The sequence below is a fragment of the Rhinolophus hipposideros genome, assembly GCF_964194185.1.
Source record: "Rhinolophus hipposideros genome assembly, chromosome: 7".
Taxonomy (NCBI): Eukaryota; Metazoa; Chordata; class Mammalia; order Chiroptera; family Rhinolophidae; genus Rhinolophus; species Rhinolophus hipposideros.
Window position 1 is genome coordinate 26871025 of NC_138053.1, and position 25965 is coordinate 26896989.

Sequence of the window (25965 nt, forward strand, 5' to 3'; positions counted from 1 at the left end):
ATACGACAGAACACAATGTTAGGCATTTATTCATAGCATTTTTATAAATTTTGGATTATCTTCTAAGGACGCTTATATAGCAGCCTTAGAACAGTGTCCCCTCACAACTTATGGGGACTGATGGGAAGGAAGTTCACGCTGTCTGTTACACCACGAGGAACAGACATCTGCATCCATCTGGGCTGGTTGTTTCTTTCCCAGTCAAGTGTATGGAAGTGTGATGAACAGACCTACAAGCATCCCAACGTGCTGCTCTTAGGAACGGCTTGATCACTTGAAACACAAGTGCCAGGCTCACCCTCAAGTTGCACACACTGTATGAGCCGTTTACGTGACATTCTGGAACAGGCAAAATGACAGGCACACAAAACGTATCAGTAGGTGCCAGGGGCTAAGGGGAGAGGTTGACCACAAAAGGGTGTCATGAGGGAACTCTGAGGGCTGAAGAAGCAGTGCTGGATCTCAACTGTTTCCAGTAGTCACATGACTCAAAATATCTGTCAAACTCAGACAGCTGTATGCAAAACAGGGTGAATTTTACTGTACATAATTTTTTAAATAGTAAATATATAAAAACATTAATTTGAAATTCACATTTTTTAATTCCAAAAAGCAGTTTGGAAGCTCACATTCACTTAAAAATCTGAAACATTCACTTAAAAAAATAATACACTACATAGATTATTTAACGTAGAATATGAAAATATTAATAAATTAATATTAGTAATGACAGATAGTAGGAATTTCAAAAATTTAGGATATTCTTGTTATTTGGTGTTCCTGTTTCCAAACCAGAATCTAAGAAATAGCATTTTTCCTATTGTCTCTGTTTTCTTTTTCAGGTGTCGCATATAGAAAATAAAACATGATTTCCCTTTCTATTTCCCTTTTCTAAGTTGTACCTCTTATCCTACTTTGGCTTTTGTGATCTTAACCTTTCACTAGCTCTTTGTTACTTTCTATTTTAATAGAAACTAAATTTTACTCTTCAAGGATTTTGGTATTTGTTGCAGTTCTGTCAGACTGTTTCTGGGTAGCTTTACCTCAATTGATATTATTCATTTTATTTATTATGACTATTTCTTAATATTCATCAAGCATCCCCGCAATGTATAAATCACAAAATGATATTTAACTGTCAAATACCAAACTCAAAGTTCCTGTCCTTTCCTTTACCTTCAAAACTGTCTCAAGTTTGACATTAAGCTTTCAATATAAAGACAAATAGGTTGGATTTGGGGGCAGTATATTTCATTCAACTATTTAATATCAGAGGACCTTCCTCAACTTGAATTTGAGATATACGAAGAGGAAAAAGAACTAAAATTATTCAGCCAAAGGAAGAGAAAACTTTGAGATGATTTAATATATTTCTGTGGCCAAGCTATAGCTGAGGGCTTGAAATTGCTGAGAGAATTTTTCCTGAGTACAATAGCAAGTGCTTAAAAAAAAAAAAAAAATCAGCACTAAATAGAAACTTCGTGAATGAATGAATAAAAAATAAATAAAGGAGATCTTGAAGTACCAAAAAATGTTCATCTCTGAGATTACAAATTCTGCATAAATGTGATATGAACACCAATCCAAAAAATCATTTATAACCCTTAAAAAATAAGAAATCAAAGTTGGTCAACCTGAAAAGGTTATTTCTATTAACTCTACATGTTTTCACTAAAAGTCTTACCTATCGATGACCAAATCGATAATTTTTGGTTAATTTGTTTTTAAAATTTTTTGTTTTAGCTTGTTATCTGTAATCTCTCAGTATTACAAAATATGCCTACACTTTTTCCCCCCTTTGCTTTACTAATAACTGGAGTAAACTACGTAATAATCCAATCAAGTTCTTTAGTGAAAGCTAGAAGTCAGGTGAAACACACACGCGCAATACACACATGAAAGCACACACGCAACCTGGTATTTAATCTCAACATTGACATTTTCTTCAATACATTCTATTATTAATAATATTCCTTGTGTCTCATTTCAAGTAAGAGTACCACTGCATACACACACACATACGTATGTATAAATATATAATATTTATGTCAAACTCACAGGCACAATTTGTGAATGCATACTTATTCTAATTTTCAACAACGCCTTATTTCATGCCACATAAGTTCTATACATATTTTAATGTTAAGAGTACTGACACTATTTTAGCAGTTAACAGTGTGAAAAATCATGAATATTAGTCTAAAAACATGTTTCGGTTCTGCAATATTCTTGAGTAGAAAGTCTCTGTATTGCTTGATTTCATTTAAGCCTCATTTTTCAGATGCTAATGAGGATAACTCAGCTCTCTATTTCACTGAATAATTACTCTCATCATTTTCTCTCTTCTTTCTGGCCTTATAAAGATGTGTGTTCTATGTTGCTCTAGAGACTATTACTCGTTTCATCTGTTTCAACTACCAAAAATGTCATTCCTATTGATACCTCTAAAAGATTTATACTTTCTCTAATCTTCTCATTCATTTCCTTCATACTCTCTTCACCTGCATTTTTTTTTTCAAATCTCCTTACCTTTCTGATTGCCTTCCTTTGAACTATATTAAGCAAGGCACACACATATACACATGCATACACCAATACTAGGACAAGTGTCATCATAATCTTCTAAGCTGAAATACTGCTAAGTATAAATGAAGACATGATTCACAATACTTTTTACAGAATTTGAATCTGGCACTTTGAAACATAACATTAATTATCAACCTGCTTTTTGCAGTGTAATTACAATGTCTATACATGTGTCACATCAATGAGAATCAACAGGTTAAAACAAGTTAGGAAAATCATGTTTTTCTTTTAATATTGCCTGAGTTAATTACTAAAGGAATAATATAAGATTAGCTTGCTTTCCGATACATCAGTATTGTATTTCATTATGAAGCTATTTTTTTAAATTGGCTTTTATTGATATGTTAATGTTAAGAAGATGCTTATTTTGTATGTACAGAAAAAAATTAAATGGATTGTATCTGTGTCATGGCCCAAATCAACTAAACTTGCTGAAAAACATACCGAGTCTCTAGTAAGTTCAAGGCATTATAGGGACACAAAGTCATGATGATATACTCCTTGACCTTGAACTGATTACAGGGACGATGTGAATGCTTACAAATAACTAAAACAAGTATGAATACAGTACAAATGGTCTTGTTCAACAGAAATATGTTAAATGCCTACCTATATCAAATTAAAGTCTTTCTTATTAATATTTATGTATTCTCATGCTTACATGGAATTTTTATAATGTAAATACTACTAAAATAATTATATTTGCACTATTGCTTTCTTGGACATTTTTCAAAGGCATATATCTAATCATCAAGACACAATGTGAGAGAAATAGTCATGTACAAGAAATAAAAAAAAAATTTTTAAATCCTAATCTGATCAAATAAGGAAAAATACATATATGTAGCATTAGCTAAGTTCATCTTTTTTTTTTTCTTAAAGTTCATCTTTTTAAAAAATTAGACAGATGGGGAATATTTCATAGCATGAAGGAGAAGAGTGCACTAAATGACCTAGAGTTTTTCAAAATATTCAGTAAGCTCATAAGTGCCAATGTTTCCCTGAATTCACAAATATAGTATTTGCTTAGAACTTAATATTTCTTAATTATTTTCATTTTCTTATTTGTAATATAAACCAACTGAACTTAAATATTATTGTAGAATGGAGTTTGGCAATGCTTGTTGCTCTGCGTTAAGGAATCCAAAACGAACAACAGATCAGTATTATCAACACTTCACGCACTCCCATAATCTTGTCTAATAATCACTAGTTCTGATTTTTATTTTGCTATTATAAACAACAACTTAATGAGTAGCTTTGGGCATCCAGTTTTCTTCCATTTGAGGACGTTTTCCTTAGGATTCATTCCTGTTAATAAGATTAAGAGTTCAAAGAGTAGGCAACTTACATTATCGTGTCTTATGAAGATGACATCATATTGGTTTTTAAAATATTTCTGTTAAAACTATTTAAAAATAAAACCTAATTATAGCTTTGTCTGCAAATAGGATTATACTGAACTGCCACGTTCCATATTCATTTGTTTAAACAATTGTAGTCCTCTGTGAGCTGTCAACCCACGTCTTTTGTCCATTTAAATCTTGGATTTTTAGTATGTGTCTTCTCGTTTTTATGGGTTATTTCTATGATAAGCACTACTCCTAATTTGTTATTTGTCTTATTATCTTAGACATTTTTCCTTTTAAGATTAGTATATTGTTACATAATCAAAACTGATCACATTATCCTTTTTTTATTTTCTATGTGTTTTCTAACTTTGGAAGTACCATGCCCAGAAATTTATAAACATTAAGTTCCATTTTCTTTTTTATTATGATTTGATTTTTATAGGCAATTCTAATCAATTTTGAATGTATATGCTGTGAGAGCAGTATCGAAATTGATGCTTTACCAAACTGCTAACTACTTTATCTCCCTACCATCGATTAAAAGATACTTACCTTCTCCATTGATTTTTGATATGTTCTTTATCCTATTTCCCCACATACTTTGAGGTGAATAGTAATTTTTCATATCGGTGTATTTTTAAGTGTAATGAGAAGATGTGGGCATAATTCCCAAGGAAGTCTAACTATGAAGAATGTACAGAAATAACTACTGACTGGATTTGCTCATTCTCCAACATCACGTCTTGTGTTAACAATTTCATCTCCTATATAATTTCTTCAATATTTTCAAATATGCTTAGTTAACCTTTCATTCAGGTTTTATATTTTTCAGATTCAGTCCCTAAAGATACTTATACTGATGCATATTACTACCTCTTTTTGGTGTGATGTTTTATTCAGTTTTTAAGTTTCTGTCTTCTAACTTATTGTTAATTTTACTATTCAAGTATCTGTAAACCTGGTGAGCATGATCTCAATTTTCTTTTCCATATTCCTTTAGATCACTGCCTTCACTAACTTTAACTCTCCAGAAAGGGAAGCTTAAGAAATAATAAAGATAAGATAAAGGGTTCTAGGAAATCTTTTAGTAATCTTTTACTTCTGAAAAGGTATTCAGAAAGTAAGGCAAGCAAAGAAGATAGAAAAGTACTAGTAGGATTAGGTGGCCTAAGAGAATGATTTTATGAAAATTTGTGTAACAGTCTCAATAGCATACGTTTCAAGAAAAGTAGGCACCACGTCTGTTTTTGTTTTCTACTGCCTTGCCAGTACCAGTTGCACAGTAGGTGCTAAATAAATATTTGCTAATTGCATGAAAGAGACCAAAGTGGGGGGGAGGGAGAGAGAGAGAGCTAGAGAGAGAGAGAGAGAAGAAGGTAGAGGAGGAAGAGGAGGAGGAGGAGGGGAAGAAAAGGAGAGAAAGGTGATAGAGCAAAGAGGGAAAAAATGTGTGAGTGTGAGTGTTTATCTGTGTTAGCAAAGCCTTGAGTAGGTTTCTTAAGCTGTTTCACAAGACTACCCTTTTTTTTGGAAGAAGGACCTGGGTAACACATTAGCTGACCTAAAAGGACTTGAAACTTTTTAAACCACCATTCGTCTCTTGCTCCTCTGTGAACTTGATTCTGCTAGCATTAAAATTCTAAAGTGCCTAAAATCAAATTTTACTGCAGACTCGGATGAGTAACTCCAGTGTTCCCTGTGCTCTCATCTTGGGTGTTCCATATGGCTTAGAAATAATACTCATCTGCTTGATGTGTTGATAAAACTGCTAAGAAAGACTGTCGTGTCAAAAACTTCACTGTCATAAGACAACAAAAGTTAATTTACTACTTTGCATATATTTCATACCTAGAAGAATACTATGAATCAGCTGTCCAGATTTCTGTCGAAAACCAACTCAATTTTAAAATATAATTAGATTTCAACTTGGTTTAGACCAAAAGCATCAAGACATTTAACAGAAGCAGACAGTAAAGTAAGAGAATAGGGGTTTTGAGGAAACAGGCAGAGAAAAGACAGGGAAAATATTTTATGTCACGGACTACGTATAAATTTTGGTCAGTAATGCTATTAGTTTCGTAATTTTGTGCTAGTGACTCTTTCCCCAGAAACAATAAGGGTGACTGTCACTTATCTCTAAAATTGCTCTGGACTGTATATATTCCATAGTGCCACAAGATTAGCATCATTCAATCCATCAACTCATTCATTTAACAAATATTAACTGAGTACTCACTAAGTGCCAGGGAACACAATGCACAAAATACATAAATCCTTGCCCTCATGGACTTACTGCGTAGTGATCAGTATCTTAGTATTCAACAAATAACTACAGAAACAGCTGCAAATGTTCTACGCATGTGTAAATCTCATTGATAATAGAACTGATAAGGTAAGGTAATCACCATTTTACAGGTGAGAAAATGAGGCTGAAATGTATAATTACCAAAAAATGGAAAATGTTGAGAAAGAAATTTAAAGTGTGTAGTGAGGTATCTGGTTTTTCCTAATAAGTCAGGGACATCTCTCTGAAGAAATAATGTTTACAGTTTAGCTTTCTTGATCAATCTAAACTACGACTAACCAAACACAAACTTAAAAATTATAATGCTTAAACAGATGAACTTTATCATGTTCTGTCTCAGAATCACTTCAGAATGATTACAGTGAATATATAGCTCATAAAAAAGAAGACCAAAAATAATAATGTTCAGGCAGAAGATCTTTTTTAGGTCTCTTTCTTTTGAATTCTGATGAGACTGCAAAAATCAATTTTGGAACATCAACTTCTTCAAAAAGCCATAAAATAGGCATTTCTGCTTCACTGATTCTTGATCATCAGGATGCTTTGAGATGATTAAAATTTAAAGAGGTCACTGCTTATAACTCAAATAATTACCAGTCTGTTCCCTGATAAATGTGATTTCTTCTCTTATTTCCAAGGGTAGAATTACTTTTATTCCAAATTCCTCCTATATTCTTCCTGTCTAAATTACAGAGATAAGGTAATGAAGAGAATTTAGACGTTCAGCACAGTTCTTTTTTTCCCATCTAGATTAGTGCTTCTCAGACTTTAGGGAGCATCAGAATCACCTACAGGACTTTTAAAATGGAGAGCGGGGCCCCCAACTTCCAGAGTTTCTGATTTGGTAGGGCTGGAAAATTTTTCTGGAGACCAGAAAAATCTGCATTTCTATCAGTTCTCGTGATGTGGACGCGACAGATACACTTTTCAAAACCAGTGGTCTTGGAGGTGAATCTAAGGGAGATCAACAACTAAAAGCGAAAAAGTACTGATAGTTCCTAACTTAAGTCAATTTCACTGGTCCTTAGCATCATTGATGGCGGTAATGAGAAATAGTCACAAAAACTCAGTATACTATTATAAAGATGAAATTACAGGCATTGCCCTCCTCTGTACCACTTGGAGAGGTAGCATAGCATAGTGTTAGGAGCAAATACTCAGGAGGCAAATTGCTTGAGTTGGAATCCAAGCTCTGCTACTTAATAGCTATGTATTTTTGAGAAAACTACTTCTCTGTGCCTCAGTTTCCTTATCTATAAAACTAGAAAAATAATAACACCCACCTCCTAGAGTTTTTCTGAGATTTAAATGAGGAAAATACTTAGAAATGGCATATAGTATACAGAAGTATTTATTAAATAAAAGCTGGTCGGTCTCCTGAATAAAGACATTCTGGAGACATTTTCTCATATCTCAGAACTATGCATTTCTAAGCTCTTCCCTTTTTTCTCCTCTTTTGTTGTTTATGAACTTGGAACTGAATTTCTGGTGTATATCTCCTTAGAGAAACTTCTGATAAACATAATTGTATAATAACTATACCCTCATTAAATGTTATTATGTGTCTTTTGCTTCACACCAGTTTCATCATCCCCTCATTTTCAGTCTGTTTTATTAAATATATCTTTGCAAGAGTCTCCAAACCCTTTGTTGGAATGAAGCAAGAAGCGTATGAATCAATCTGCTGATTAATATTACATAGCTGACTTTTTACAATGTTTAAATACTGCAATTACTAAACAATGGAAGTAAACCAAATTAAGCTTCTATTATGAACTATAATAAAAGATGACTTTAGCTATTCGTTAGTGCCTTTGACACAATCATGAAGTATTAACATACTTCCACGCATTTACTTCAAATGATGATGCAAATCTCTTCTAGAAAACCTTCTCTAAAAAAAGGCCACCCAGTCAGTCATTCTTTTGCTCTTTTAAAAAAGCATATATTCCATTTTTACTAAAATTTGAGCAAATAGTAAGAGACCTTATTAGGTTGCAGGTCATGTCTGTGGAACAACACATCTTAAGCCCGAATTTACCTGTCTTTTGCTTCTTCACAGCTTTCAGTAACAATACTAGACCCACTGGAGAATTCAATGACCACCTAAGACTATGGGAATCTGGTGATAATAAGAAACATCTTTAATTTTCTGCAGAGTATTTGAAATTCACATTGTTTTTATTTATCCAAATCCCCAAACACCATATTTCTTTACCATGACTTCTTAATGTCACCTATGTTTTTGCCAAAAGGACTGAATAATGAAGCAATTTCAAGTATATTAGTTCTTCATATGGGAATTTGGGATGAACTTTCACATTTTTATATATTTCAGGTGAAATAGCATTAAGAAATGGTACTAAGTGGTATTTTGGCTTTGATGGTTTCTATTAGATAGAGGAAACAAAACAATTGCAAAAATTTATCCAAACAGAAATAATAATGTCTTCTCTGGCTACTCAGTAAACAAAGTGAAATTGGCCCATAGTATGAATAATTTTTTACTAGTAATGGAAAGAACTAACGTATAATATCCAGTATTAAGAGGATTATGGTTATTTTATATAACAGTTAATGATATACTTAGATAGAAAATGGATATTTCAATATGGATTAGTTTTTAAATAATTTTTTAAAATTCTTTGTCTATACTCATAGTAATGCTGTGTAACCTGTCTTGAACTCTTGGATCTGACTTAATACTTAAATGTGAGATACGTCTGTTACTAATCCCATTACTTAAAAAACAATGACTTTCTAAACTCTTCATTTTTCAGTTATTGTTCCACTTTCACATTTTAATACCTTTGACTTTCAAATCCTTCCCACTATTTTCTTAAAGTTTACTAAATGATCTCTCACCATCAATAATACACTTAATTTCTTTTCTATTTTCAGAATGAATTCAGTATAACTCATTAGTTCAACGTGTAACCCACACAATGATATAGTGTCTCCAGTCTTTTGTCCCAGATTGCACGCACATCTGTTGAATATATGTAGGTCAAACTTATATTTCTGTAACAGGAACCTAATGAACATTAAGGAATTTTGTGCGATTATAAAAAAGATGACCTAGTATCCAGAGATCTTGATATTTTTAAAGCTTCCAAAGCTTAATGGATAATACATTTTCCCAAGTCTATTGATATAACACTTTCCAACCCAGTTAGCCATAACTTCATTGCATACTACATGATACTAAGTGTCAATAAATTTACAAAATGCTTTCACTGTCTTGATTTTACAGCAACGGTGAAACAAGTACAAAAAAAAAAAAAAAAAAAAAAACTTGGTTTGAAAGAGTTCAAGTATATTGTCTAAAGTCTAGCAAGAAAAACAAGCTAGTAAGGATACATTTGGTGGAGGAGGTGTCAGGCTGAATCAGCCTCTGAACAGCCTGTACAGCCTATACAGCTCCAGGAAATAAACCAGAAAACATTAAAGGGAAGAACAATTTTTCAATTGCCTCTAACTCCAAACTAGAATTTCTAAGGGATTAATAAAGGAAATGCAACTTGCCATGGATCAGATCAGTGATTTGGGCTTCTCCAAATATCTAAGAAAACACTTTGATTCATAAGATCTCTGGTGGCTGGGAATAATTTTCACTTTCTTACCAGCTGAGAAATTTACTCAATTATCTACAAATAAGCACTGAACGCATGACACACACAAGGAATCACTGAATCATTGAACAATAATTGTTTCCTTAACTATTGGTAGTTGTATAGTATTTCCAAATATAGACTCCCTATAATTCTCCGAATTTGGATATTTTCTGGTTTCATTGCCTTTTCCTCAAAGGTGGCTACTGATATCACAGTCTAAGGCATCTAGTGCTACTCGAGGCATTACCTGAGCACCTTTCGTGTGCCACTGTAAACCAAGCTAAGGAACACAAAAGTGAATTAATACAGTCCTTGACTTCAAAGATCCACAATTCATAGTACATAAAAAATAAAATGTTAATACTACAAAATAATATCATCGTGGCTTGTGCAGAATTCTATGGACGCACAGAGAAAGGAGAAACGAATTTGAACTAATGGGGTTAAGAAAAACTTTAAACAGGAAACGATGCTCAAAATACATTCTAGGAAAAGAAAGCAGCATTACAATGATAGAAAAGTATGAATCAGCAGATCACATTCTGAGAATTTTAAGGGATTTCAGTAAGTTGCAACTTCAGACATGTGAAGGATAGGCTGGAGAAACAACTGGAAAGGCTGATAGAAGTTAGATCACAAAGGGTCCTTATATCCTAGGATGTTTCAACCTGATCGATAGGAAATGTGGATCCAATAGGGTATTTTAAACATTCACATAACATGATCAGTTATTACTTTAGACGTTCCAAACATGTAAACATGGCAGTAGGGCAAAGAATTAACGATCATGAGAAACAACAGACTCTTCAGAAGAATCTTGGACCCAGATCAACGATGGCCTCTGCTAAGGTAACAACAGCAAGAGGAAGTCAAGGAGGTAACAGACTTGAAAGCCATTTATGAGGTAGAAGTTTCAGGAATTCATGATTCATTAACTGTGAAGGATGAGGGGAAATGAGAAGTATGTGAATGTTCCAAATACGGTTTTACGTGTGTAGCTTACATGCTGGAATGAGTGGTGCTAACAATGGCCAAGGTGGAGAAGCAGGGCCAGTGAGGGAATAAAGGAGTGAATGGACATAACGAGTTCCTGTTCGTATATGTTGACTTGGAGGTTCCATAGTCTTATATGTGCATTCAGACAAGATGACTAAAGGAAAAGGGAAAAAACAGAGACCAGGAAGAAGGGACTAAATTGGACAGATGAACTAGGATCAGGTCAGAAAATAATCCTGGATAGATTAAGAAGCCTGCATTGATTCACAAAGCAAATAAAAGGTTTTTAAAATAGGAACCTGATATGATAAAATGTTATTTTAGAAAGGTCAATCTAGTGACAAGAGAGGGGGAAAGATTCTAAAGGAAAGACAGGTAAATGAATTGTCAGCAATACAGCTTGAAAGTGATGAAAGTCTGTATAAGTAAGAAGGAAACGGAAGTGGAGAGGAAGGGGTGGGTAAGAGAGACCACTGGAGTCTCCTTTCTCTATCTCTGCACTATCTGTCCCAGGCCCTCTTCTCATGCTAAATATTTTCTCATGTCCTCTAAGCCTTAAGTATTTTTCCTACATGTTGGTGACTCCCAAGTGTATATCTGTGGCCCTGAGACCACTCCTAAATTATAGATATGTGTATACCTATCTCTTTACAGTTCAATCTATTTGAAAGTGTCAAACATATTTAATACTCAACATGCCCCAAATTTCCTAAAAAACCTAGTTTTTGGCTAGATTAGTCTATGACATCATCACCTAGCTGTTCAGATTATAAACCTGAAAGGAATCCCAAAAACCCCTCTCTCACCCACCACATTCTTTGAAAAGTCTTCTTGACTGACAGATAACTAAGCTAATAATTTGCAATTTTACCGAACCATCAATGCCTCCACAAATATCCAATCATTTTTTAAATCTCAAATCTACCTTTTCACATTCATTGCCACTTCCACATCTCACCTATTAACCATTCACTAATTGGTTTCCACAATGAAGTCATAATCGTCTCCAGAAAATACAAATCTGATTATGACTTTTCCTATGATAAAATCATTCAAAGCTTCCTACTGCCCATAAGACAAAGACCAACCATTAGCATGAAGCAGTTATTACTTGGCACCTTTTAACTTCTCTAATCTCACTTCCTGTATCAGTTTTCTATTGCTGCTGTTAACAAATTATCACAAATTTATCAGCTTAAAGCAACACAAATTGATTATCTTACAATTCTGGAGCTCAGAAGTTCAAAATAGGTCTCCTGGGGCTAAAATCCAGGTGTTTCCAGATCTCCTGCATTCTTTCTGGAAGCTTTAGGGGAGACTCAGTTCCTTGACTTTTCCAACTTCTAGAGGCTGCTCACATTCCTTGGCTCTTGGATGCATGAGTTCAACCAATACTTCTACAGTCACATTTTTTTCTTGTCTGTCTTGTCTGCCACCCTCTTTCCTTATAAGGATTCTTCTGATTACATTGAGCCCATCTGGATAATCCAGGATTATCGCTCCATTTCAAGGTGCTTAACATAATCACATCTGCAGTCCCTTCTGCTATGTAATAGAACACATCCAGTTTCAGGGCTTTGAGACATAGACACTTTGGGCAGACATTATTCTGCCTACCACACCTCTTCTTCCCTCTTCCCGCTGATGACTACTATATTCTCTTTTACAGGTATCTAAATTAGAATGCTTAAGTCCCTCAAATGTGCCACAGAGTTTCTCATCCCATGATTAGAAGCAGCTCCTTTTCTGGAACACTAAGCTCTGCCAATCCTTCACTGGTACACCCTCAGTAATCCTTCACAACTCTTGGAGGTCTTCCCTGAACTGTCAAAGTAGCAGGCCTTCTTATGTCCTCTAAAATACCATGAAGTTCCTCTACAATAGGGTTTCATCACCTTGATCATAATTCTTATTTACTTATCTGTCCTCGCAATCAGACTCTTAATTTCTTTGGGGACACAGATTGTCATTGTCATCACTGTATCTTTAGCAGATAATATAGTTTCTATTACATAACAGGCACTCAGCATGTATTTGTTGAATGCTAACTGAAGAGACAGAGCCATGCTTAAAACCTGTGGATCCCTAGAAAATTCTGACCTATTTATTTCAGATGAACACTGATGACCTTCCAGAAACCTCACATTCAAAATTGCAATAGGAGTGGAGGAGTCTTTTGAAAGATATTTCTAGAAAAGACTCAAAAAACTCTATTGCCAGTTCAATATTATGGACATTAAAAAATGATTCTTATGTCTCCAAATGAAGTGATTCTGGGGGGAAAGAAAGATACAGAGAACATATATACAAGAGAACATAATATTACTAAAAAGTATTGATAAAATCATACCTCTAGAGTCCACCATTTGAAAATACCTCTAATGGTTTAAAACCATAAAACAGTGAGGGTCATGATTAAAATATAAGGGTATTTTGTTACTAAGAGACCTATAATAAATTATAACAGATCTTTATTGATACTGATTCTATTTCTCATTAAATAGTCAACAATCAAGGATCAAGGATATCTACAAGGTTGTAATTTCTCTGTATGGGTGTTTCTGTTATAAGACCTCATCCTGGGTCTAGTTTTAATATATATCTTTTGTTACGTAAATAACAAAGAAGAATTTGAAGTTTCATTTTCTCTAAGGCTTACATGTGAATGAGGCTTTCCATTTTTAAAAATCACTTGCAGATATATTTTTAATGTCTTTGGTCTTTCTAATTTAAATCCTGTAATTTCAATGTCATTAAAATTCCTAGCATGCAAATTTTTCTACTTAAGTAAAGTAGGATGTGGGAGAAGTCTTTGTGGCACAATTAAATTGTTCTCTTCAAGGACAACGTAGAAGAAGGTGAACATGAATTTAGTTAATATGGCAAAGAAAAATAAGCATTTTTCTTTTTTAAGTGAAAACAAGCAATGCCTGTTCTTGTATTTCGTTTTCACTTTTTAAATGGGTTAACACAGGACAGTAATTTGCAAATAAAGAATATTAAATGTTACATAAGATTGCCTCACCACTTTAAAGTTAATATCAAACAGAAATCTCATCAAGGTGCCAAATGAATTTTATGGAACGAATGACATATAATTCTCAGTAGGATAAAATACATACAAGCTGAATAAGAGTGTACTAGAAATGTTTTCTATCTGTACTTAAAAATATTTGTGAAATTTGTAAGAGCATCATAACCACATACAATAGTAATTTCTAATATAAAGCAATAGAAATAGAAAATGAAAATATAGAAAATAAACTATTGTACAAATGGAACTGAAAAAAAAAAACATATCTTACCTTGTTTGCCCAAAAATAAGACCAGGTTTTATATTAATTTTTGCTCCAAAAGACACATTAGGGCGTATTTTCAGTGGATGTCTTATTTTTTCTTGTACAACAATCTACATTTATTCAAATACAGTCATGTCATCTTCTCCTGGAACATCGTCATAATATACTAATCTGTCTGGCTGACGATCTTAACTGGGGCTTATTTTCGGGGTAGGTCTTATTTTCGGGGAAATGCAGTATTTCCAAAGGGATCTCATTCATAAACCAAAACCATGTCCCATTTTGGAAACACTAAAAGCTAAAATTTCTATATTGCTCTAAAACAAAACATTAAAGTCTTTTGGTTTTAACATTTTTTCAAATATAATATCAAGCATTTAGTGAATGTCCAGATTTTCTAAAAAATAACATCAAATATTCACTGATGAAATGACATACTTCAGGCAATGTTTGTACTATAAATACCAAATCCTGTCCTTCAACCTGCATTAAAAAAATTCCAATGACTTATTCTTTTAACCTCTTCTGCCTATTTCCATCATCCCTCAAATATTTATAGGGCAGACAGGAAATGTATGGAACACATTTCCGAAAAACCTGGCTCCTCAAATTGAAAACATCATGATAGTTAAGAAAGTTTGAGGTAGGTTTATGGAGGAAATACCCTTAAGGGATTACTTAAGGACCGTTAGTGGCCTCCAAGGACTATTAATTTTTTGAGTCTAACATTGTGTGAAAAATAATGTAAATAGAGACACTTCAAAATGGAGTCGGAGGAGCTGCCATGGCAGAGGAACTGCCTTGTACATCTTACTCCTCAAATCTGGAATATTTAAACTGGGCAAAATAATCTTTGGACTGGGTCAAACCAACATTGTATTCCAAACAACTGTTTGAAAACCTAACAGGAAAGCAGACATTCTGACTACTGGACTGAAAATTAAGATATTTTTTAGAATTACCACCACCGTGTATAGTTTCCTCACCTAATAATGTGGGTAATACTAATACTCGGTTCACAGCTGTTGAAAAGAGTTAGTAAAGTAATAGAGGTAGAGTGTTATCAACACACTAAGCACCCAATAAATGTTTTATTCCTTCACAAATTAAAATCTTCCAAATTGGCCTTCTGTTCCATCTGTCGTGAAAAAAAGTTTTTAAATAAGAAAGTATATGGTATTTCAGTTTCAAAAGATATCCACAGAGATCTTTCTCACAAGATCTTTAAAACACCCATGTGGGGTTACTGTGAGCTGAAGATGAGGCTGGCTGACTTGCTCCAGGTCACGTGGTAGGTAGTGTTGAAAACTGGCATTTAAAATAGAATTCTTTTTGCTCATATCAGAGGTCCACATGGAGATTTATGTTTTTCATGAACGTCCTAAAGAGAACATTTTGTAACTTTTGTGTGGTCTTCTCTCAATGGACTTAATACTTGATCTAAAAGATGCAATTAAATAGTAAGTATTCTAGGTCAGAACTTTTTCTCCAAACTTGGGGTTTCCCTTACTGGATATCTAATTTGACAAGACAGTTAATTACCTCATTTTCAAGAGATACCAAAATATCACTCTTATGGTAGCTACAAATTTTAAACACACAGCACTTTTTAGAAACCCCATACAATTGACAACACAGTTGGCTAGGTAACTCCAAAAATAATATTAATGAGTGCAATATTGTGACTTATAGTAAGAAATTATATTTGGTCTGAGATCCCATTTCTGGCACAGAGCTCCTAAAGCCCTGGAAAATTCATAAGTGCTGAGGACCATAAAAGAATCTTTTCTTATGTGAGGGAGATGACTTTGGAAAGCCCGTAAGTGACCTAAGGTGGGGGCTGGTTGTCAGAGGAACCGACCTTGTGATTACAGAGGTGGAGCTTTCATAGTAAAATATGACCGGGTCTTATATTAATTTTTGCTCCAAAAGACGCATTAGAGCTGATTGTCTGGCTAGGTCTTATTTTGGGGGAAACACGGTACCTTGCCCTGTGTATCTCTTCCATGTGACTATTCCTGAGTTACATCCTTTTATAATAAACTGATCATCAGATAAGTAAAATATTTCTGTGAGCTACTCTAGCAAATTAATCACACCCAAGGAGTGGGTCATTGGAACCTCCAATCCATAAACCAGTTGGTCAGAAGCACAGGTGATAACTTGGACTTGTGATTGGTGTCTGAAGTTGGGAGGTGATGGCAGTCTTTTCACCTTTACTTATGGGATCTGACTGAGCCTTTACTTATGGGATCTCACTCTGTCTTCAGGTAGACTGTGTCAGAAGTGCGTTAATTGCTTGGTGATGTGGGGGAAAAACAAAAAAAGAATAATGGACTAGGGGGGGAAAGTTTTTGGAAACTAAAATCAGGGGTTTTACTCTTAACTTTTTTGGACAGCCATATTACTACAAAAATATTCCCTTGACATTCACTAGCACTATTAAATACAAATCTTTTGTTTTTGAGACCCACTATGAAAACTTATAAAATTTTATGCTGGGTTTCTACTCAAATGTAGTGAATTTCTAAAATCATATAATAAACAATGACCTTTTAAAATAATATAAATTAGTTATTAAATTAATCTGAATTGGTGCTCACTTCCCATTAATCTCCCCTTCTACCATTTTTCTGCCATGCTAGCCTCTGCAGTTCCTCAGTTATACCAAGAAATACACCCCAGACACTCATGGAGGATATCCGGTCGATACATACCACACTACGGCTCTACCAGCTTAAAGTTGTCATCTGTTCTAATAGATGTTGTACTAACTGTTCATGTTGTACTAACTGTTAAATACTTTTACAATTACCCCTGCATATACCCAAACAGATAACTGCTTGTTTTGATTCACATTTCTCCTCAAAATTCATTAGGAGGTCTTCTTTGGACACCATTAAAAACAAAAACAAAAAAATGCTACTCTCCTCTACACACACACCCTACATACCCCTTGTGCTCTCATCAGGTCATTATCTCCTTGACCTGCTTCATTTTCACAGCATGTATTGTACTCTGACATAATACAGAACACTGCCCAGCACAGAATGAGTGTTAAGTAAATATTTGCTAAAGCAATATATAGTGAATCACATATATTTTCCAATCTTCTCTTTATTAAAATTATAAATTATTTTAACTTCATTAAATAATTAAGGAATTAAGGCACATGGACATAGATTTAAGAAAAAAGAAGTCTCTTTAATTTCTTAAAATGTTAAATTGAGAAGGACTTAAACATATCAAAAACTATCAAAAGCTTCTAGGAAAGGAAAATCATGAAACAGTAATATTGGGAGAAGTAATACTTAAGTATGGCAAAATAAATAGTAATTAAGAGATCTAAAACTGAAAAAAAATGAATAGCGTACCTAATTAAAAGTACAATTTTCTTCTCTTATGAACTGTCTCTTGTTTGCATCTGTCTGATCATGAATGCTATTGGCACTAGGCTGTCTCCTCATTACAAGTCAGTAGTTTCAGTCACAGAAAGATTTACTCTCCTCTCAAAAAATCTGCCTCTAATATTCTGGCAACCTATACCAAATTCTAATAAAAAGCCACAAGTACTGATTTAAGCTGGCAGGCAAGTCATTTGTCTAAGACTCAACTTAATGGCTGGCTGCCCTACTCCCCTGAATTTAATCATGAACTTTAATTCCCATTCAAAAAGAAATTTCTTTTGAAAAACAGCTAACTCTGAAGAAATATTAAACAAGGAAAATAAACTTTCAAAGTATGATTTAAGTGTTAAAGTTGAACTTGATGTCTTTCTAACCTATATTTTACCAAGCCTTAAATTTTACCTCAGTTCGTAGATCTCCAACCCAATATTACTGTTTAATGGTGTTCCTTTTATAGAGACTTATACTATAATTTTGGATGTTAAAATCTTTTTCAATTTAACCTTTTATGGAATCAAAGATACTTCCTTCCCCTTGAACCGACTTCCATGTTCCTTAAAATAAACAGTTTATGGTGGTCTCTATAAAGCCTAGACTCTACAATCTAGACAGATAGTAGTTAAGAACATGGGCTCCAGTCTCAGCTCTGCCTCTTACCAGTTGCGTTACCTTGTGTAAGTCATTTACCATATTAAGCTTCAGCTCCTCATTCATAATATTGTGTGTGGTTAATCACAATATTGTATGGGGTACATAACAATTCTTCATAGGAACAACCCTTCATATAAGGGTTAAATGAGGTAATGCACATAAAAAGCTCAGCAAGTACCTGGCTCCTAGCAATTGTTCAGTGAATCCAATTCTTCAACAAATATTTACTGAACAACTGCTATGGGTCAGCAGTGTTCTAGGTACTGAGATACAGCTGCATTAATTGTGAAATGTAATTCTGGCACATATGAAACTTATATTTCACTTGGGGAAGACAGACAACTAAAAATGCATCCTACAATATAATGTCAGGTAAACATAACCGTAACAGAGAGAAACTAAGAAGTAGAAGAGGGGAACTAAGGAGATGTGTTATTTCACACATGGTAGTCAGAAAAGGCCTCTCTGATAGTGACATCCTAACAGAAACTGCACTAAGAACAGACTGTGTGCATAGCCAATGTGTAAGAACAGGCCATCTTTATATTCAATATAAGGATGATGATAATAGGTGATCAATAACTCCTGTTTACAACAATGCCTTTTATCTTCCATATCTTTATACAGGCTTTGGGAAGCAGTATAGGAAAAATCAGCCAGTGGAGGGTAAGAGATGATTGTCTTGGGCACCACTGGCTTTATTACCAGTTAAATTATTTGTCTATCTCTAAATTGTCTAGTTGCTTTATCTCTGAAGATAAGAAAGAGACTACTTTGGTCACCGTGTCCTCTAGTTTGGCATTATGATGATATATTTATATTTTTATGGGTAAGAGAAATAAATGAGAAGAGTCTTAGAAATAAGTTGCTATAAACAGAAATTATATTGAGACCAAAATAGCACTCTTTATGTAGGCTAAAAAGGAAGCCTGGCAAGATGGAAATTAGATGTTTTACAGCACATTATGTGGTGAAAGACATTAACTTCTTACACAAATTAAATCAAGAAATAGATTCCAATTATAGGAGTACAAATAACTTCTCAAAGGAAGATACATAACAGATAATACAACCATAGCAAAATCCATATCAGTTTATCCTTTGCTCATAACTGAAAATTACCTAACTTTCACAACCTCTGCTTTGTGATTTTCATGTAAAAGAGTAACAAGATTCTTTAAATCAAGTGTTTAACAATATTTACAACAGCGATAATGACTTGCATATTTCAAATATCAGTACTTTAGATCAGGTTAATAGTTGGCTATAAAACCTTTGAATCTCCACCTCATAAAACAATCATATATAGCCCCTTAATCTTCTATAGCTTTCTGTTTATAGTCATTCCATAGCTAGTACCATAAAATGATAAGATAATCAGCTCCATGGCCAGTGTTGGGGGTTTGGGAGAAAGAGAACAACTGGCCATGGAACAGTCCAGAGAATCTGCTCCACACATCTAGACTTGTTGTCATGAAAAATTTTATATAGCAAGAGATGCAGCTTTATTTGAAATTACATATTCCTACTCAAGGCAAGATCTGCATTTTTATGTGTCTGTTTTATGGTTTGAGCAGCTGAATATTTGGTAGTATCATTTACTAAAAAAGAAAGAACAAATTTTGGAGTTAAAGGTGCTAAACTCACTTTTAGGTATTTAGTAGAAAAACATTAGTTTGGGGAAATATAATGTCTGAACTATAAATATAAGTTTGCATGTCACTGATGTATAAATAGTAAATGAAGCCATGAGAATAGATCACCTTAACTTAAAAAAAGAGCCCTTAGAATTCTGCAAAACAATTGCAGTTATTCATTGATGGGAGAGAAAATGTGGACAGACTATTTTTTCCTAGAGCAAAAAATGTGACAACCTGTTCCAGACTAAAAGACAATTTTTATAGGGTTTTATGCAATTAAAGTGGGGGGGGGGAAGTGAATGGTAAAATACTAACAAAAAAAATGAGCCAAACTAATAATTCTAGAAAATTGTGCAAGGAGGTTAATTCCCTAGCCACAGAATTAGTGTTTAGCAACCGTCAAAATCGTCTGTGAGAGGAATGTTTTAAGCTCAGCCCGTAAGTAAAGACTGAGTAATAAAATACAAACACAAATATTGGCATTATGTTCTAGACTAACAAAGGGAAGTACAATTGTTTTTTAAATTTCCTTTGCTGAATCTGGATTATACACGAGCGTTCTTGGGAATAAGACTTCGTCCATATTAAAATTCATCCCTAGATATATAAAAACCAAATCAGCAAATATTAACCTACCAGGTTTTATGACTTCCCTATTGCTACACTATTCTTCATATTAAAGAGCCCCCAGTAAAAAGGGCTCTTGCCGACTCCAACCCAATTCCTTCAACATCGAAATGTTCAGAAGCTAAGCCAACTTCCTTGTTCCACTTTGGTCTAGGCCCCACAGTTTTTACCTTAAAAGCACAAAACCTTCCTCATATCCACTCCTTACCTCGTAAATTTCTTAAAGCACATGAAAGTAGTATGTCCTCTGATACCATCGTGTTTCCCTGAAAATAAGACCTAGCCGGGCAATCAGCTCTAATGTGTCTTTTGAGCAAAAATTAATATAAGACCTGGTATTATATTATATTATTATATTATTATTTTATATTATATTACATTACATTACATTATATTATATTAATTATATACCGGGTCTTATATTAATTTTTGCTTCAAAAGACACATTAAAGCTGATTGTCCTGCTAGGTCTTATTTTCGGGGAAACACAGTATCACAGGACATACGACGTTCATGTGCTTTAAGAGATCTGTGAGGTAAGAGTGGGTATGAGAAACGTTTGTGTTTTTAAGGTAAAAACTGTGGGGACTGGACCAAAGTGGAATAATGGAGTTGTTAAAGGCAAAAATGACCTAGAACTCTCTTTTACCCAGCTACCTGGCTCCACATAGGGAAGTCATAATTTACTGCCTTTGAGAAGAGTAGTATAGCTTTTAAAAGTTCCAGTACCTTATAACATATTGTAAACTTAACACCCAAAATTAAAATACTAATTTATTCATGACTGCTGGACATTTTCTTTGACTTCTACATCTTAGAATCTTTTATAAACTAAACCTTCCAAAGACTGAACCTCATAAAGTGAAGACAAGCTTCATCTTTCAAGAAAAACTGGGAAGAAAAACATAAAAAACAGGCCATTTGTAACTTAGCAAACACAGAATAAAAAGGTAACCCACCTGAATAAAACCAAGGAAATTGCTTCAACTATATTTGCACTGGTGGTAATCAAAAAGCCTTTTTGTCTCCAAACTTCTATAAATAATCTAAGAACTTTATTTACTGTGGGAAATGTTAACTGATAAAACATTTTTTTAAAAAAGTGTATATATGCACCTACCTTAGGAATAGGATTCAGCAGAACTACACCAGATTTCTTAGTGATGACCTGTTTCGTTGTATAGTGATGATCTATAAGTTGAGGGATGTTTGAAAACCCAGTGCCTTCAAATCGATACATATTCTGGAGAAAGAACAATAAAGTAGAATAAATATGAAGGCACTGCTTCAGCATGACTACATTTATCAGTAAGTTACGTTTCATTTAAGAAAAACTACTGTTGCACAATAATGTGAATATACTCAACCCTACTAAACTATACACTTAAAAATGGTTAAGATGGTAAAAATAAAAACAATGTCTACCTTTCCATCAAGAAATTAATTTTCATAATGATTAAATGTAATTCAAATTGGTTAAAAAAAACACGAAAAAAAAACACCTGGAATGTATTTTGCTAAAATGATAATCAAAGGAAATAAAATATGAGATACATTTGAGTTATGGGACAGTGATATGCTTACATATATGTTCCATTTTATAAAACTTTCAAGATGCAAAATAATGTCAAAATAATGTCAAAAGTTTGAAGAAGCATGTCCAATATATTATTTTAAGAAAATCTCTGATCATTTATTTCTTATTTATCAATATAGTATTAACTGAATTTTCTCCACTGGGGGTTATTCATGTATTACTCTTTCACCAAAATGATGGTCATTCACACACTTGTTAAATGAAATGCATCAGTGACAGAACTGCATGTATCAATCAGCATGCTCAAATCTTAGAACTTTTGATTTCATAACACCAGGTAAGTAACATTTTCCCAAACTCTGCCGATTTTTTCTATCTTCGTATTTCAATAGGCATGCAGGTTAGTTATCATATGGATAAATTGATAGCAATACATTTAGCAAGAAAAATCATCTATTGGTCATACTTTTCATCATAAGAAGCATTGCAATGCAGTGTAATGTAATGAAAGCTTACATCTGATTATTCAGAAAGAGCTCACACGTACATATGCAGGTGATATGCATATGCAGATACAAGTGTGCTACATTTTAAGAAAACTATGTTAAGAAATCAGAACTTCCAAAACGTTTTCAATTTGGATATTACTAAAAGATAATTTTTCCAGTTAAAGGATAAAAACCTCAAAACTCCTTTCCATAGCATAAAATCAGATTCAATTTACCAGAATTTAATTTATATGCAATTTTAAATTAATATTTCTGTTTCATCAAGTTCAGAACAAACAAACATGCATTAGCTTACTTTAACACTTAACTATAGAATACCACTCAATTCAAAGCACTTTATGTTAGACTGAATTCAGTACAATTGTTAATAAATTGTCCCCTAAATTTTTGTACATCACAGTCAGGCCTCTGATATATTAGCAATAATGCTTAACAATATTTCTCACTGAAGAGACTAATATATTACTAGGTGTGCAATGGGCTGAGCAAGTTCTCTCAGTGTCTCATTTTATTCATTGGTGAAACAGAAATAATATTTGCACCTCCTCACAGAATAAGTGTGAGGCTTGACTAAATATTAACATGCAAACCACCACCCAGTAATACGGTACATGCTACACACTCAATTATTAAATCACCATACAAATAATAAACCTTGGAATACAAAAATCATTCCAAATCTGAGTATATGAAAATAAACATTTTCAGAGAACACTTGAAAGTGTAAATTACACTTTCTAAAAAAAAAATGATTATCTATAATCAAATATCCTAAAAACTCACCATACATTCCTATATAAAATTAAGCAATGAAGAAATGTAAAATGTTATAAATATGTAGCATGTAATAACAATGACAATATTTTAACCAAATATACAGTATTGTATATTTGAAAGTTGCTGAGTAGATCTGAAGCATTTTCACCACACATACATACACAAAAAAAGAGTTAAGTATGTGAGGTGATGGGTGTGGTAATTATCTTGATCTTGGTAATCATTCTACAATATATACCAAATCATTATGATGTACATTTTAAGTACATACAATTATATTTGTTAATTATTCCTTAATATAATTTTATGTAAAGTGTACATTTTATATATATACATATATGTGTATATACGTATATATAAATATACGTAAATATATACGTATATTTATATATACGTATATAACACATATGTGTATATATTTTCTCCCTTTATTTTCTCCCTTTGTCTTCCTTCAGTCTACTCTTAACATAGAATTCAGGGGATCCTGTTATATCATCATTCCATTACTTTGCTCAAAATTCTTATTACCCTCAGAATAAAAGCCAAAGTGTTTACCGTAGTTTATAAGACTCTATATGATCTGAGTCCTATTATCTCTCTTACCTCATACCTTACCACTACCTCTCACCACTGCAGCAACACTCATTTCCTTCTTGTTTTATAAATGCAGGCTATGCATTCCTTCCTCTGGATGTTTACATTTGCTGCTTGATATAGTTCCTCAGATGGTCACATGGGTAATGGCTCCCTTACCCCCATCCGATCTCTCATCAAATGTTATCTTTTCAATGAGGTCTACTCTGGCCACCCTACACAATATTCATATCCATTTTCTAACCCCAACTACATTTCTTACCTCCTTTTCCTTATTGAATTTTTCTCCTTACAATTTATCACTGACTTCATATGTATTTTACTTACTTACCCTGTTTATTGTCTATCTCCTCCTCTAGAATATAAGCTCATGGGGTGATAAATTTTTACATTTATTTTGTTCATCATGGTCTAGAACAGTGTGTGGCATATATTTCCTGCATAAATAAACATGCATGATTGAATGACATGCAAGGCATACAAAATGACTGTAAAGTGAAAGAGACAACTTAAATAAGAAATGAAGACTATAAAGTTCACAATATCATGCAAATTCAAGACACTGAAGTACAATGCTTAATAAAATTGAGTGAAGTTCACACAGCATGAAATTTCAAATCAGACAACAGTGTCATATGTCTTATGTAAACGTCTAATATGCCTCTTATAACTAGAGAATCAGTGAATAAAATAATGGGAATTTTCAGTATCCGTTTCTTAAGGCAGTTTTCTGCCATTGACCGAGTAATTTAGATGGACTAATGCAGTGAGTGATACAAACTGCAGTACTCCCTTCATGGGCTAACATAAGAAACTGATCCATAGCAATTATTTTTTTAAAGCAATCACTGACATCCGTGAAGTTTTGAGTGCAAAACCAATTAACTCACTTTCTTAAAGATGAAAGTATGGTGATTCTATTCTTAGTTTTTTGAGGAACCTCCACACTGCCTTCCATAGTGGCTGCACCAATCTGCATTCCCACCAACAGTGTCTGAGGGTTCCTTTTACTCCACAGCCTCTCCAACACTTGTAACTATTTGTCTTGTTGATGATAGCCATTCTGACTGGGGTGAGGTGATATCTCATTGGGGTTTTTATTTGCATTTCTCTGATGAGCAGTGATGTTGAGCATCTTTTCATATGTCTGTTGGCTATTTGTATGTCCTCTTTGGAGAAATGTCTCTTCAGGTCCTCTGCCCATTTTTTAATTGGATTGTTTTTTTGTTGTTGTTGTTGTTGAGTTGTATGAGTTCCTCATATATTTTGGATATTAGCCCCTTATTAGAGGTGTTGCTTGCAAAAATCTTCTCCCATACCATATGACCCAGCAATCCCTCTCCTGAGTATCTACCCCAAAAAATCTGAAAACATCCATAAAGACATATGTGCTCCAATGTTCATTGCCACTTGATTTATGATGGCCAAGACATGGAAACAACAAAAGTGTCCTTTGATAGGTGAATAGATAAAGAAGATGTGGTACATATACACAATGGAATGCTATTCTGCCATAAGAAAAGATGAAATAGTACCATTTGCAACAACATGGGTGGATCTTGAGATTATTATGCTAAGTGAAATAAGTCAGACAGAAAAAGTAGAGAACCATGATTTCACTGATATGTGGGATATAAAACTGAAAACAACAAAAGAACAAGACAAACAAATGAAGAAACAAAAACTCATAGACGAGGATAATACTTTAGTGGTTACCAGAGGGTAAGGGGGGCGAGGGTGGTAGATGAGGGCAAATATATCATGAAATATATGATGATGAAAGAACTGACTCTGGGTGGTGAACACACAGAGTGATATATAGATGATGTATCACAGAATTGTACACCTGAAATCTATGTAACTTTACTCATAATTGTCACCCCAATAATCTTTAATTAAAAAAAAGATGAAGTAATGAATCTCAAACAATATTAAAACTGTATGCTTAAAAAGTTTACCTAAGCAACTGAAAGGTCAGGAATAGTACATTCACCAAAATTATTGAGGACTTCTTTGTTGATACACTCAAAATTCTGAATATTATACTTGTATAGATCTGTATAAATTTTGT

The 25965-nt window shown here is 33.6% G+C and overlaps 1 protein-coding gene across 5 annotated transcripts in view; it reads right to left on the reverse strand.

Moving 5' to 3' along the window:
- The window catches only part of FER (FER tyrosine kinase), a 375071-nt gene that overhangs the window by 164443 nt on the left and 184663 nt on the right, over positions 1-25965 (reverse strand). For all 5 annotated transcript variants that reach the window (XR_013993676.1, XM_081054207.1, XM_081054206.1 and 2 more), the window contains one exon: positions 21598-21720. Coding sequence is in view for 4 of the 5 variants with exons in the window: in XM_081054207.1 (XP_080910333.1) it covers positions 21598-21720 (123 nt within the window). In the remaining variant the exon portion in view is untranslated. The remainder of the gene's footprint in view (positions 1-21597; positions 21721-25965) is intronic.